Source organism: Danio aesculapii, chromosome 10 (genome assembly GCF_903798145.1).
Source record: "Danio aesculapii chromosome 10, fDanAes4.1, whole genome shotgun sequence".
Classification (NCBI taxonomy): Eukaryota; Metazoa; Chordata; class Actinopteri; order Cypriniformes; family Danionidae; genus Danio; species Danio aesculapii.
Genome location: NC_079444.1, coordinates 44,441,371 through 44,458,288, shown reverse-complemented (window position 1 = coordinate 44,458,288; position 16,918 = coordinate 44,441,371). Strand labels below are relative to the sequence as shown.

General features: G+C 37.0%; 1 protein-coding gene across 1 annotated transcript in view; it reads right to left on the bottom strand.

The window, feature by feature from the left end:
- Window positions 1-16,918, bottom strand: part of LOC130235867 (unconventional myosin-XVIIIb-like) — a 109,554-nt gene that overhangs the window by 35,118 nt on the left and 57,518 nt on the right. Inside the window, exons 30-35 of the mRNA XM_056466379.1 lie at window positions 14,179-14,302; window positions 6,572-6,772; window positions 5,874-5,984; window positions 5,285-5,389; window positions 1,615-1,776; window positions 23-136 (exon numbers count right to left, since the gene is read on the bottom strand). Of these exons, the coding sequence (XP_056322354.1) occupies window positions 23-136; window positions 1,615-1,776; window positions 5,285-5,389; window positions 5,874-5,984; window positions 6,572-6,772; window positions 14,179-14,302 (817 nt within the window). The remainder of the gene's footprint in view (window positions 1-22; window positions 137-1,614; window positions 1,777-5,284; window positions 5,390-5,873; window positions 5,985-6,571; window positions 6,773-14,178; window positions 14,303-16,918) is intronic.

Sequence of the window (16,918 nt, the reverse complement as noted above, 5' to 3'; positions counted from 1 at the left end):
TTTTGTCTGCTTCACGTCTCACCAGGCTCTTCTGCTTGCAGATGTTCTCCAGCTCGATCTGAGCGTTTTCCAGCTCCGCAGCCAGAGTTTTCTGAACACCTTCAGCCTCCAGACGCCGCGCTTCACTGTCCTCCAGCTGAAAAATACACAGGCATCAGCTACAGGATGAAGCTAAAATTTAAATTCATCATCTACAATAATATGCTAATGTTAACTCTTTCCCTGCCATTGAGGAGATTAAGAGAAAACGCTTCCCTCATGCTGACGAGTTTTTACAGCAATGGAGCTTTTTTACGAGTGCATGTTTAACGCTCATCAGGAACTTAAATCCTTGAAAGTTTTTAATATATTGATTTTCTTAAATATATATATGTATTTATGTATGTATGCTATCATTTTTGCACCAAATTACAAACAGCGAATGGTCACTTGTGTGAGGTGTGTGTAATGCAGTGTTTATGTGTGCAGGACAGTAAATCTGACATGATTCTCTCTGCCGTTATCAGTCTCACACTGTTGTTTTCCTCTTTCTGAAAGTCTTTATAACACCATTTTGGAGTTTCTCTTTTATTATTTCAGGAAATAGTATTGTAAATAAATGATTTGTTGTTCTCTCCCATTCACTGCACTCTGAGTTTACCAATTATAACGACTTCGCTTATAAGGTATATAATGGAAGGGAAAACCCTAACATATGTCCTAAGTGAGATACATGATGTCCCATGCTCCAGGGAGTGACATCTGAGAAAAAGAAAGTGAGTTTCCGGGTAAAATCTGCTGGCCAGAAAGATTCTCTCACTTCATCCTGCGTTTACATGAACACACGAGCATGTTAAAGCCACGTCTATCAGCTGAACCGTGTAGATATATGAGCAATAGATCCGCTGATTGATGATGCTATCAAACGCCCCCTTGAACGCTTTCAGAGAGACTTCAAATGCTGTGATGTCATCCTCACACATCAGCCAATAGTGTTCTGCTCTCTTCCACCCTCAACATTTCATTGGCTGTGGTTTGGGGGTGGGACAGAGCTGTGGAGTGACGGAGTTGTTGTCAGATAGTGTAGTGTGTGACGCCCTCTTGTGGGTTATTTACATAGTGTCACATAGTGTGAACACCTCAGCGATTTAAAGAAAAGAAATCAAGTCCTGTAGTCTGAACAGCAGATGTTTAAAGTCATTTAGTGTGAACTAGGTATTAACTGTTCACCTAAAGGGGTGGTTCAGCAAAATGAAATGTACTCATTATTTACTCTCGCTCAAGTGTTTCCAAACCTTCATGAGCTTATTCAATCTGTTGAACACTATAGAAGATATTCTGAAGAAAGCTGAAAACCCCGCAAATACTATGAAAGTCAATAGTTACAGGTTTCCAGCATTCTTCAAAATATCTTCTGTAGTGTTCAACAGATTGAAGAAGCTCTTAAGGGTTTGAAACAAATAAAGGGTGAGTAAATAAATGATGACAGCATTTTCATCTTTGGGTGACCTGTCTCTTTAAGACTCACAGACAATGTGAATGTTCTCATGTCTGCTAAAGGTTGAGGCTGGCGGTGTGAGCTGTGAAGTGGTGTATCTGTGTAATCAGAGCAGTGCATGCTGGGATGTGGAGCACCTGGCAGCGCAGTCTCCCCAGCTGCTCCTGGGCTCCGGGGTCGTGACCCTGACCGGGCTGTTCAACAGTGGAAAGGAGCAGCTGAGCGTCACTGAGCAGGGCATGGGTTCGCTTCAGGTCTCGCCTCAGACGCTTCTCCACGTCAAAGTCCCGGTGGCCCACCTGAAAACAAACACACACAGAAAGAGAGAGAGAGATTATTATTATCATAATACAGCATAATTACTCAAATATATATATTAAAACACAATCGATTTAATAACTCATCTCTAATAACTGATTTATTTTATCTTTTATCAGTAAATAATATTAGACTAGATATTCTTCAAGACACTAGTATTCAGCTTAAAGTGACATTTAAAGGCTTAACTAGGTTAATTAGGGTAAAGTTAGGGTAATTAGGCAAGTCATTGTATAACAGTGGTTTGTTCTGGAGACAATCCAAAACTAATATTGTTGAAGGGGGCTAATAATATTGACCTTAAAATGGGTTTAAAACAATTAAAAACTGCTTTTATTCTAGCTGAAATAAAACAAATAAGACTTTCTCCAGAAGAAAAAATATTAGAGGAAATACTGTGAAAAATTCCTGAATCTGCTCAACACCATTTTGGAAATTGTTATGTGCCAGCACGTACTGGTTATTTATTATGTGTCTCACTTGCTGCGTCCCAATTCGCATACTATCCATCCTAAATAGTATTTGAAAGAAGAATTAGTATGTCCCAAATCGTAGTATGTTGAAGAGTATGCCGAAGGTTCACGTATGCTTTACTATTTCCGATAAAAACTGTAAGTGTATACTCGCGTCCATACTCTAACCGCTGATATTGCCCACAATACATTGCGCGTAGGACGTGAATCCAATTTAGAACTACAAACGCGGGTGAAAAGTGTAAACAAACTACAAACATGATGGATGCGCGAGACCAACCGTCAAGTAGAAAGGCTGCAGTAAAGATGTTTGTATGACTGTTAATTAATATCCAGCCCACTGGAACATGTTTCAATCACGTTTTCTGTGTTATATTTCATCTGCAACAACAATACTGAACTTATATAAAGACGTGTTTGGACATTAACATCTGAATGCAGAATTATCTAAACACCTGAGGAGATTTCTCTGCATGAAAGACTGGTGAATCGGAGATTAACCTGCTGCTTCTCCAATAAGGTAAGAAATTAAATATGACAGAAATGTGGATGATTGACAGGGCTCATAACTAAGCAACACAATGATCAGTTAACGAGGAAGTAGTATGTCCCAAAAGCTTGCATACTCTTCTGTTACACACTCGAAAGTGTGTACTTTTCCTTCACATAAAAAATACATACTATTAGGGTGCAGTAAAAGTGTGCGAATTGGGATGCAGCAATTGTGTTTTTCTTTCTATCACCCCAATTCACTTCCTTGTTTGTGCCTACTGCTGTTCCTGATTGGCTGGTTCAGGTCCACTTGATGCAACCAATCCTGACACTGCCTTTTGCTGATTGGTTCTTAAGTAACAACCTGGTCCTGGTCTCAGCCAATCAGATCACTCCAGCTCAATATATATTTTTTGTTTGTCAGCAGTTTGGCAGTCTTTGTTGGCTCGATTTGTTGTTGGTTTCTGTGCTTGCTTGATTGAATCTGTGATTATATCTAGTGGTGGGCAAAGCGAGACTTAATGAAACAATGAAACAGTCAAATCAAATGTGTTGAAGCTTCTAAACGTTACGAAACCCCACTCTACAGTGACACCTAGTGGTCATTTTTATATATTGCACTGGAACAACTCCAGCAAAGAAACAGTTGAGCAAACTGAGGTATTAAAACCTGCTTTGTAGACCTGAATTTTCAAGTGTTTAGTGAAGCGGTTAGGGTTCTTGACCTCCATGCAGGGATAGTGGGTTTGAATCCAGGCTGGTACAGCTATTTTGAAATGCTTAATATTAGTTTGAAATGCTTTATTCTTGTATGGTTATTTTTCAACATTGGTCTGGCATCCGAATAAACACTTTGTGAATAAATATGTCTTGTTTTGGTCATAAAACAGGGTTGTTGCTAGATCAGACATGGTTGTGGTTGGAAGTTAACAATAATTATTTATATTATTCATTAACTTTCTCATTTTTTGCATTTTACCCAAAACCTAAACCCAATCACAGTACTGTAAGAATATTCATTATTGTTTTACTGTTACAAAAATGATGCTAAACTGATGGCGTATCTGCAGCTGTATCCTGACTACACCATTAAACAGTAGCATTATTAAAATACATAAAATCATGAATTCAGAGTATTTGTACAAGTCGGGATTCGAACCCAAAAGCCCAGAAGCACAGAAACAACGTGCACACACACGGTCTACTAGGCTATATGAGACAAAAGGTTCTTTTGACCCTGTCAGTCAAACGCAGATTCGACAGGTCTCGAAACACTTCTGAACTGATCGATGCTTTGAATCGCTTTAGTCACGTGACCAAGTGTTTTGAAACACTTTAGTCATGTGACTTGGGTGTTTCGGATCATGCTTCGATGCAGTGTTTCGAAACACTTGCGCTTCGGGATCTCGAAACTGTGTCAAAACGTCAGTTTGACGTCAGCCATCCCTAATTATATCCCCATTTTGTTCAGTTTTGTTGTGATATATTGTCTGTCTTCACCTTTATTTGTCATTTTGGTTTAGTCACTGTCTGTTCTTGCCAGTGTAATCATTCATTTCCTTTCCTCATGTTTCCCTACAGAGGTTTAGTAGAAAGACTGGTAAATAAGTAGGTGACATGACATACATTTCAACACATACGAGTTCAACTGTCTAGAGGTACACTAGGAAAGGGGGTGAGCGCCAACCTGTGTATTTTTGATAAAGTGGATAGTTTACTGTAGTTTAGATAAGAGGTCTTTGGATGTTGAAGATTTATTTTTCACATTTGTTTATTAGAAAAGATTAGAGGGGATTTGATATTAGTAAGACTGTTTGGTTTTGATCGTTTCTTTGCTTTAGCGCCACTCATAGCTAGTCTTTCTAATTTTAGTTTTGGTTGTGATTTTAAATGGCTCACTCACTGCTTCACTTATCACCACCTGTAATAATTCACTTTATTTGCACAGCAATTCTTGTTTGTGGTTGTTTCTTTAAGTGCATTTTCTTTGAGTGTTCGTTTGAACCAGATCCTTGGTCAAGTGTGCAACCCCACTAACTTAGCCTGCCCAGGGGCTGTAACAGAAATATTAAAAAAATAAACAAAAATATTTACAGGAGGGTGAATAATTCTGACTTCAACTGTATATTTATTTATATTAAATATTTTCAATGATGGACAACAGCCAATTGTGATTAACTGCATCCAAAATAAAAGTTTGTACTTGCATAAAATCAGTTTGGCTACTGTGTACTGTGTGTATATTTATTATGTGTATATAAATTATGGATGTATATATAAATACACGCATGCATGTATATGTTTAAGAATATTTTAGCTGAGTTTAACACACACACGAGCCACAGCTAGCACTCTACAGATCAACACACACACTCACTCTCAGAGCACTACATTAAGGCTGTGAACACAACAAAATACTAGCGGTATTAATGGTATACAATATAACAAATGAAAACAATTTGAATAGAATTTATACACTACTATATACCGTGTGTGTGTGTGTGTGTGTGTGTGTGTGTTTTACCTGTTCACACAGTGTGGCAATCAGCCCCTCTAAGTCATGCTTCTCATGAACCACCATCTGTTTCTCCTCATATTCCTGCTCCAGTTGCATCTCCAGCTGTCGGAGCTGCACACACATGCACACACACACACACGCACACACACACACACACACACACACACACATACATACATACACACACAATGAGTGAGGCAGAGATACAAACATACAGACACACACAAGCAGGTCTGTAAGGTAGAGCTGAAGACGTTTGCTTGAATCTGACAGGATCAGATGGGTTGAGTCAGGGTTCAGGCATAATTTCTATCATTTTAAACATGCTCAGATCAGGCTCGGGCTTGTGCAGGAAATGTGAAACATTTCGATTAGCTTTGAAATGATGTTGAGACATATATAAATCCCTCATTCTGGACAAAAGCATGGTGTTTGTGCACATTTGAATAATGTCAGGCTGTAAACGGGTTTGGACTTTTAAATAGCTGTTGACAAAAATGTACTTGTCTGAATTCTGTCAGGTTTGGTCTCTGATTACAGCTCTACTGTATGGTGGTCAGACGATGAGATGAGCTGACCCAGTATCGACCCTCACCCGTCTCTGTGAGGACTTCTGCACGTCCTCCAGCTCTTCATCTTTGTCCTCCAGCTCCTTCTGATGGATCTGCTTCATCCTCTCCATCTCCATCTCGAAGCGCAGGTGCATCTGCAGAGGTCAAAGGTCAATCAAATATAACATAATATAATCAATAGATTTATAAAATATTCATCGATTGAATAATGAATCTGTCTCTAATAGAATATAATGCAATAAAATATAACAAATAAAATAAATGTTAGATATTATAATATAAAACACAGTTACTTTATATAATGTGGGTGGAATTTTCAGCATTGCATCATGGGTAATGTAGTTTATCTGTACAAATTCCACTGATAAATATCACTAAATTGATTTAACTCAGACAGTTGGGTTAAACAAAATAATGCTAAACAAATGTATTGTATATTTTTGTTTAATGCCATGTCAGCAACAATGGCTTTTATTATAAATAAAATGAAAATGTTTTATAACTTACCTTAACTTTATACAGCTTTATGAGCACCAAATAAATAAATAAACTTTAAAAAAACATGCCGACAACCACACCTATTTAGCTAGACACACCTCTTAATGCTGATTGGCTGTGATCTATACATTGTATATTGCTTACTGCAGCTTGAAATGAGCTCATGGTTTTGTCATTGTAAAGCTCTGGGTTGAGTGTATATGCTGCATTCAGGTGAGTGTACCTGCTCATGCTGTGTAATTCTGGCCACCATCTGGCTGATCTCCTCCGAGTGCTCCTTGTCTCTGCTCTCCAGCTCTCTCAGATGCTTCTTCAGTTCGGGGACAGAGTCGGATGTGAGTTTGAGCGGGACACTGAGGTCACGGATCTGACAGGACAGCTCCTCCTTCAGCTGCTGCAGGTGCTGGACCTCCAACTCACTTTCCTGAACACACACACACACGCACACACGCACACACACACACACACACACATATATATGCAAATACACAAGAACTGTATCATTTAATGCTGCTATGAATGTAAGAAAGCAGTCTTGGGATTTTTTGGATATTGTTCATAAGTTTTTAGCAATAAAACATTTTTCCTCATTTCTCCTGACCACTAGGTGGCACTGTGCTAAAACTGAGCAGTCAACCTCAGATTGTGGTTGTTAAAACACACACCCATTTTTGTCTGAATATGCTAATGCATTACAGATATATAGGGTCCTATCATACACCTGGCACAATAAGGTGCAAGACATGTTTGGTGTGATTTGTTGCTATTTTCAGACCAGCGCAACTGTAATTTTCATGTTTTGCGCCACGTTGTTTAAATAGCAAATCCATTTGTGCCACTTTGTGGACTCATGTGTGTGCTGGTCTATAAAGGAGGTGTGTTAAGGCACATTGTTGGAGCGTTGTTATTTTGAAATAGACCGCACCATTGACCTACTAAAAGCTGCTCTAAAGTCTAGCAGAGCGTGTTAGTTATGAGCCTATGCAGGTCTAAACACTTACACAATGCTGAATACACACAGGATGAACAGCAATACACAAATATCTTTACAGATGAAAACAATTAAAGGATTAAAATGATCCAGAAATGATGATTTTCTACATCAATATAAACACCACTGCCTCCATGCCTTCTTCACCTCGGGGGGGGGTTTTCAGTTTATTCATGACGATCTGCATCTGTATAATGTTATTATTATTAGCAGTGTTATTTATTATCTGCAGATTTATATTAGTTTTAATGTAAACAAGTTTAGATTTGTCCACCTGTTGGTTTTGGAGACGTCTGCATCACCATATGGGTCATAAGAACAGGACGTGTGTTTGGATATAACTCAGTGTTTTGACCACACTTCATTATTATTGTTCATTTATTCCTTTGCTGGATATTAGAACTGAATTTAGAAATAGTTTTGACACAAATCTTTGTGCTTAACAAACTAAATTAAATATGTTGGCTAATGGATGTGTTCAGTGGAGTGAGTTTCCACCGTTTCCTCAAAGGAGTAAAGGAGTAAAGAGTAAAAGTAAAGTAAAGAGAAAGTAAAGAGGGTGAATGGAGGAGGCTCGCTCTTTATCCTCGCGCTGCAGATGCTCTGTTTAACTGTTTTCTCGCTAGTGAAGTGTTCAGTTTTTACACTTACAAAGTCGCCATGTAAATAGCAAATGCACTATGGAGCGACTCAACTGACTCTTAAAGGGAAAGAGAGAGGAGACTGGTTGGTTTAATGCACGTTATGCTCAAAACACCCAGAACTCTTTAAGAGAATAAGCACAACCCTGTTAGACCATGCACCACGGCGTATTTTTCCGTCCTTAAAATAGCAAAAGTGGATTCAGAAGAGGCCATAATGTTTTGCGCCATGCAAAAGCGTTAGACTCTGCACATAGATCATTAAAATAGAGCCCATGGTCTCATGTCCACTTTGTCGAACTCTTATTTGAGAAAGGTTTGACTAATCGACCTGACTTCGCTTCTTTTTGTCTGCATGATCTGGTTTAACTTTCATAAAAATCAGAACTGAACAATTACAAACAAGCAGGTTTTTCAAAAGAAACAGTGAAATGGTCGGAATGGTTTGTGTTTATGATGGAAGATGATGTTGGTCATCTTGACAAAAACAAGCCCTTGCAGTTCAAAAGTTAATAGCAGAAACATGAGAGAAGTAATGAACAGGTGGTGGCGCTAATGAGAATGAGTTGGAGACTCCAAATACGCCACGGTTAATGATCAGATTCTCCTCTAACTGTGCCAAATTTCAAGAAGAAAGATTACAGCGGGTGCCTATGCCTACACACTTATGGTGACTGACCCGTCATTTGTGCAACAAATTAATAAAGGAACACACAAAAAACAAACGCAAGTATAAGAATGCATAAAGCAGACATTAATGAGTGCACATGCATTGATTGACCTCTGACCTTGAATATATCAGAATAAAACCACCACATATTCACATTTCAGGTATTTTAAAGTCTCGTAATATAGTGCTGGAGGTTTACATGCAAGCTCAGAAAATATTAAATGTTGTCAGAATAGGCGTTTAATATTGGAATCATTTAAAATGATCTCGATGTGATTCTTTGCATCACATAGTGCCTTAAGGTTTCTAAGCCCCACCCTCTTCAATAGACCAACTCAGCTTTGATTGGTCAAGTCTGGTCTCTTTGTCTGAAGTGAATAGGTGTGTTCAACTTAAACCACGGTTGCAGCCAGCAATCAACGAGATTAGCCGAGCACAGGTGTGAGCAGAGCTGAAATGAGGCTGTCAGGTCGGACACCTCGGGGCTCATAGTTTGCTGCATGATGACAGATCACATGGCGAGATCAATGATTTACTTATTTATTTATTAATCCAGTCACTTTAATCCAAAAAGATTGAACAAAAGGGCATTCCCAAAATAAGTGAGCTACAATTTCAATAATAAATCCACAGAAAAAGCAAGATACATCAATGTTATTTTAAAATTTCTGTATAGACGGCTTGACAGGATAAAACTGTTTTATAAATATATAAATTATTTCAGAACTATTTATAGAATGACTATTCATCTCAATTTGTCAAGAAAGCGTTATGGGGGTGGCACAGTCAATGATGACTATTATATTAAGTCTGTAAGACTAATTTGAGTGAATATTTGGTTAATCACTAAAATTGTAGAATTTAAATCGTAAATATGGAGCAGTATACAGTAAAGGGTCTGTATGAAAATGGTCAAAAATAAACCTATGCAAACAATCTAGATTTTATATATAAATTATTTAACAAAAAAGATGATTTGGCCTACTGCAATAAGTACTTATAGTCTTTTAAAAACAGGGCTTCTGCAGATATCATAATGTCAAATTTAAGAGTTTTTAAGACCCCTTTAAGACCATTAAGCAGGGGCGTTGCTAGACATAAAGCTCTACTGGGGCACGTGCCCCCGCCCCCACCCCCTCAAAAAAAAAAAAAAAAAAAAAAAAAAAAAAAAAAAAAAATATATATATATATATATATATATATATATATATATATATATATATATATATATATATATAAAATCGCACAGGAATATCAGTATATTAATATAGGCTTTGCTAAAAGGCTGGTCAAATGTCTTTTTTTACAGAAGCTAACAGACGCACAAGCTGCGACCACGGTGATGAGTCAACAATCGCATATTTTGACTTATTTAAAGTAGGATATAGGCTATAGCATATAATAATTTTGTGTAAAGAAGTGTATAAAAAATGTAGCCAATATATATAACGTCCCTGCTATGTAGCGCATATATAGCCTATATTGTAACCCTTTCAATAGATAGACCTCATCAATGACATATTAAGCATGGACATTTAAAGGAAAAGTTATGCTTTGCGCTGTGAGATGCATCCATACCTTTACACATTAAAGTAATAATCAAGTGTGTTCAGGTTATGTACCTTATGGAGTCACTCTCTTAATATTGGATATTGAAGAAGCATAAAATGCTGTTATGAAACAAACTCTCTTATATCTGCTGGTGCTGCTATCAATACGCAGATCTCGGGTTATGCTGGTGCAGCCGTTAATACACGGTTCAGGTAATCACAAAGCCAGCTCGCCTATATGATGTTTAATTATGGGTGGGTCGCAGGTGGATAAGTTCAATCATTGGTTATGCAGACCACTTTGCCTAAAATATCAAAAAGTTCAAACGCTTTGATTAAACTAAAGCGAAACTTATTCATCAATGGATGTTTGTCATAAAGAGTGATAATAAAGGCTGCTCTTTTATTTTTGATCATGCAGTTAACAAAGATTCAATATTCGAAACTGAATATTTCACTTTTATTTTATTTATATTACGATTGTATTTAACAGACAGTTTGTGTTTTGGCCGCGGCAAATAGCGGACCCTGAGGCACATCGCTTCACTTCAGTTTATTAGTTATTCTTGTTTATTTTGTAAATAACTGACCCACAAAAACTAAGATACAAATTGTACAAAACAAAATTCGTTCAAAGAATATTTTTCTTCCGATATAATTAATATATATTTTTGTGCGTCCCCATCCGCTACACTGTGCAGTGTTTGTTTAGCTCCACGGGAAAAAGGATTTAATTAATGCTCCCGTAATCGCTGCTACACAAACCCCTGTGATATATTAGCTACATATTTTTATAAATGTCTTTACACAAAATTACTGTATGCTAGAGCCTATAGCCTACTTTAAATAAGTCAAAATATGCGATTGTTGACTCATCACCGTGGTCGCAGCTTGTGCGTCTTTTAGCTTCTGTAAAAAAAGACATTTGACCAGCCTTTTAGCAAAGCCTATATTAATATACTGATATTCCTGTGAAAGTTTGACACTGTACATTAAACTGAGGAGAGTTTAACTACTTCACAACACTCAGTCACCTGAACTCAGCGCGAGGGAGAAGGAGAAAAGTGCAGCGCTGAGGTAAAATCATATTCTCAGTCATAATCTTTAAAATAATTATAAATTATAAATAAAAGTATTCTTATTATTATACATTATTTTTTATATACATATTATTATTCTTATATACATATTATTCTTCTTCTAAATAATCTTAAATGTAACTGGAAAACAATGTTAAGACAACTGGAGTGATGCTAAGATCATTTAAGAAATTACTTTTGCATAAATATTAATTTCATTTTAATGAAATTCTATAGACAATTCAATAAAATACAATATATATATATAATTTATATTTATTATATTATGTTATAGGATGTTATATTATCTGTTGTAGACTTGACACATGGCAGATAATTAGGTTTATAAAGTCTTTACCTCCCTGACTCGTCATCCCTCCTTTTTGCTTCATACAAAAAAATCTATCAGGAGGCATGCTTAGTAAGATCACCATCATATTGTTTAAACTTTAGTTTTGTCCACTTGCAACACAAAAAAAAGCTGTTATGCTGGTTTTACAATGCATGAGCGGCGTGTAACAAGCAGGTAGCCGTCTTTTTTGGCGCGCATGTTTACTACCGGGACTCTCAGAGCAGCGCCTGCAAGAGGCGCGCCTGTTCTTTGCGCACACGCTGAGATGCGTCAGTTTGCTTTTTGATTAAACACATTGCTTTCACCAGCGTTGGTTCGGTTGCACTTAGAGAATAACGTCTTTATTTCGGAATGACCACTCTTAATAAATACACTTGCATATGAAGTAAATCATATCTCAATGCATTTACTGGGGCACTGGAGATTTTCACTGGGGCACGTGCCCCAGTGAATTGGGTCTAGCGACGCCCCTGCCATTAAGTATTAAATTTAAGACCTATATCACATATACTTGACGCGTTCGCCATTGAGATATTCTTTTAAATGACAGGGGGTGGTTAAACAGAAACAGACAGTAAAATCAGATGGATAAACAGAGAAGTAGAACGTTTCCGGAACTACATCACATCATTAATATCATTATTAATAATATTAAACTAATTGTTTTTTATTATTTTTTATAATTTATTATAATGATTATAAAGATTTTTATAACTATTTAAGGTTTTTTAATCAAACTTTGATGCATCACTTGCTTTTGTTCATATCTCGGACAGTTCTGCCTATTAAAGTTAAATATTATTGACAACAGAACATGGGTTGCTCTACAGTTATATATTATATTATGGCAAGAATAAAAGCAAAATAAAAGTAGACTTACTAAAAATACTGACGTTTTGTTTTATTTTGCCCACTTCACAATTCACACATCACTGTCTGGTTAGTTTCTGTCCTCTACTTACAAGCTAAAAAGGCAATAACAGTCCAACATTCCTGACCATAATCACCAATAAAGCCTAGAAATTGGCCATCAGTATATTGTAAACTGATAGGTTCATATGTTCCTTTCCAGTTATCAAAGACATAATGTGTTCCTTAAATATACTCTTGTAACTTGTAAATTGTTTTAAATTCTAAACTGTAATATATACATCAGTGTAAAACCTATGACTGGTGGAAAAACATTTTCTGTAATATTAAAGCCACATGGGTCTCCACTTTTCTTGGCCTCTTTTTTTGCTTTAACAAACTAATTCCTCAGGTTTTTCCAAACTTTTCCAAAAACTTTCCTCCTTTCCCACAGCTGTTGAATTTCTAGCTAAGAATTATTGGTCATCTGGTAATCCCTATGATCACGCATAGACGGATCATAAAGATGTCTGTACAGGCGTACCTGTTTCAGACAAAATCTCTTCAGAGTGTTTCATATTCAGCTCAAATCAAACGCAGCGCTGCGTGAACTGTTCACTCGAGTCTCAAAACATTTCATGAGCTCCGCCAGCCGAAATCATGTCTCGCGCACCCAAAGCAACCTCCGCAAGCACAGCAATGATGTCACATTCGCCGCACGCACTGAGTTCAACAACAGAAAGCTGATTGGATGTTGCATGTTGGTCTCATTTGTAGTTGTAATACCGCAAATTACATTTGGACTAGTGAAATAGAGAACTACAACACCACGAAAACCAAGCAACAACAACAAACAAGAATTTAAATGAGCATTAGATGTAGCGACACATGGACATCGGAAAAATAAGACCTGTGGGAAAATATCTAAGACCTAGAACAGCCAATTTAAGACTTTTTAAGGCCTAAAATATTTATTTTTAAATTTGAGACTTTTTAAGACCCCGCAGAAACCCTGAATATGCATAATGTGACATAATAGAGAGGGTATAAAAAGTGAATTGTTTATTTGGAAGTTTGTAAGACGTTGTCCAATCATAAACCTGAAACACACGTGGTTGTTGTCATGCGGTGAACTCGGCTAATCAAGTAATATCGGTGTCGTCATCGCAGCTCCTGCAGTCGCTCTTCAGATGCTGCACCGGCTGAGCCCGCCGTCTGATCTCAGAGCGCTGTCCTGTACTGTCATGTCACATGTGACAGTCACATGGCATCCGCGTAGCATCAAGCCGGACAAAATTTCTAACTGGCACGCTCGCTTTAAGACAGATTTTGATCAGTCTGCGCAAGTCGAATGCACCTAAACACTCATTTCAAGGTGTTTGCAGGTCACTGAAGGCGGTGGATTATGCAAATGAGCTACTTTGAATACTTTGATGATGATTGGTCAAAATATTTTAAAACATAAAGTCTTTTTAATGTGACTTAGAGCTGTCTTACAAATAATATTGTCATTACGAAGACTGCAGACTGTTTATACTGAAGAACAGCTACGCTACAAAACCCACAAGACCTGCTCTTTAACATAATCTGATGTAATGCAGACTTTTCTGTCTCGTTTGGTTTTGCTACAGAGGACACCAGGAGTACACAGACAGGACTGCAGATGGTGGACACTTGACCTTTAACCTCGGCTCGTACCTTGAGTGTCTTGCGAAGGGTGAATATTTCAGCGCCGAGCGTGGTGTTTTCATGGATCGCTCTCTCCTTCTGCTCACGCTCATTATCAGCATGTGTCAGAGCCTGGGTCAGTTCACTGTCAAACCTGCACACACACACATATGCGCGCACACACACACCAAATGCATATTCAGTCAGCCGGCTGAGTGAGGTGCTGAATATTAATGAGCTGTATGCAGATGAGATAGATTATGATTAAGTCAGGTTGAGGACTATGCATTGTGTAATACACTGTGTTTCATACAGCAAGCATCTGACATTGATACTTTACTTTGTCAACAAAAAACCTGTTTCAGAGTTTTAGAGTGCTTTCACACCTGTAGATCGGATGTTTTGCATCGAAACAAGGATTAAAATAGTAACAATGTTTATTTTTGTTCTTGGTGCTTTACTTTTCCATGGTACTTTTATTTAAATGGTGACACACAAGGACGTCATCACTTAATATAAATCTCATACACAGTCTCATTTCAGCTGTTAAGCATTGTACAAATCTGTCTACTGAATCAATCAATCTATTGCCCGTCATTTTTGTAACATCTTATTAGTTACTTTAAAATAAGAATATGGCATTTAATAACTTTCTTTATTTTCTTTACATTTCATTATTAAATTTGAGTTTAAAACGTTGGTTAAAATTCTGCATTATAGGCTTAAATTATGGAGAGAAGTAACAGATGAAGCGAGACTACAGTCTGATCATGAAGCAGATCAAAGCTGATCTTTCTGTCGAGGTGTCAACAATAGGCTTAATACAAAATATTCATTCATTCATTATCTTTTCAGCTTAGTCCCTTTATTAATCCAGGGTCACCACAGCGGAATGAACCGTCAACTTATCCAGCCCGTTTTTACACAGAGGATGCCCTTCCAGCCGCAACCCATTCCTGGGAAACATCCACACACACACTCATACACTAGGGACAATTTAGCCTACCCAATTCACCTGTACTACATGTGTTTGGACTGTGGGGGAAACCGGAGCATCTGGAGGATGCGAATGCAGGGAGAACATGCAAACTCCACACAGAAACGCCAACTGAGCCGAGGCTCGAACCAGCGACCCAGCGACCTTCTTGCTGTGAGGCGACAGCGCTACCTACTGCGCCACTGCGTCGCCTAATACAAAATATTAGGATTTGCATTTAGCTCCTACAGTTTTTTAATATACTTAATTTTGGATTAAACAGCTCTTGTTGATCTTTCAGCATGCTTTCACTTTCGTATTCGATATGAAACACACATTTACCAGTAGGATTGATGACACCCCTCCCTACTTATAATTCTCTCTTCATATAGCCGTATATATGGCTATTACATAATCATAATAAACCGTGATATAGCCTGGCTCGTCAGTTCGTTGGATCGTTTTACTTTCTCACTACAATCAAGCCGAGACCACCTCATTCAGGCGATCTCAGACTGATTGTTTTGGCGTGGAACCAAGTGCAATTGCTGGATTCACATATGCCAAACGAACCGAGCTCATGGGAGAAAACTGGCCAACAAACGTCTAGATAACAACAACACTGATCAAGATGGTAATACTTTACAATAAGCTTGTATTAGTTAACATTAGTTAATGCATTTGCTAACATGAAGAAACAACGAAGAATACATTTACTACAGTATTTGTTCATGTTAGTTAATGTTAGTTAATGAAAATGCAGTTGTTCATTGTTAGTTCATGTTAACTTACGGTGCATTAACTAATGTTAACAAGCAGGAACCTGGATTTTAATAATGCATTAGTAAATGTTCAATTATGATTAATAAATGCTGTACAAGTGTTGTTCGTGATTAGTTCATGTTAGTAAATGCATTAACTAATGAACCTTATTGTAAAGTGTGACCATCAGATTATATAGGACCCCCACCAAGAAAACAAATTGGATTGCATTTCTTAACTCCTAATGTCGCTAGTTAACACACTCAATGCTTTTGTTTTTTCAACACATCCCATCATTTCTAAAATATCAACGTCTACCAAAATGGTTGAGTAACACTTTATTTTGATGGTCCATTTGAGTATTAGTAGACTGTCTGCTTAATATCTGCTGATTCTGCTCCTTCAACAGACATTTAACTGACTAGAAGAGACTTTACAAGTACATGTCAACTTACACTAACCCCTAACAGTCTACTTATAATCTAATGAGAATAAGGGGCATGTAGATGCAATGTAACTTAAATTCAACAAACTGACCATCATAACATAGTGTGACCAATAGTTGATATGTCAGTTTATGGTAAAAGTACCAGAAATAATACATATACTATGAAAATATGAAGCGTAAGAGCAATTTATATAAAAATATATACAAAATAAAACATTTTTGAATACTAAATCATCTGTATTATTTGAAATATTAAATAATATATATTAAATATTAAAATATTTCAGATTCTCATTCAACATGTTTTCTTGTTTGTTTGTTTTTACAATAAAACTAAAATCAAGTGTAGTAGTGCAACAGGACTATGTTTGTTTGATTTTTTTGTAAACCAACAATTCTGTATGTGTAATAATATAATATATTATTTATATTATATTATAATTATATTATATTATAAATAATATAAACTATTATTTAAAACAGTCATTTTTAAAACAGTCATTATTTAAAACAGTCAGAATATGGTCAACCATTTGGTAGTGCGGCAGTCAAAGGGATAAACTGAGTATTTGGGATAAAAAACC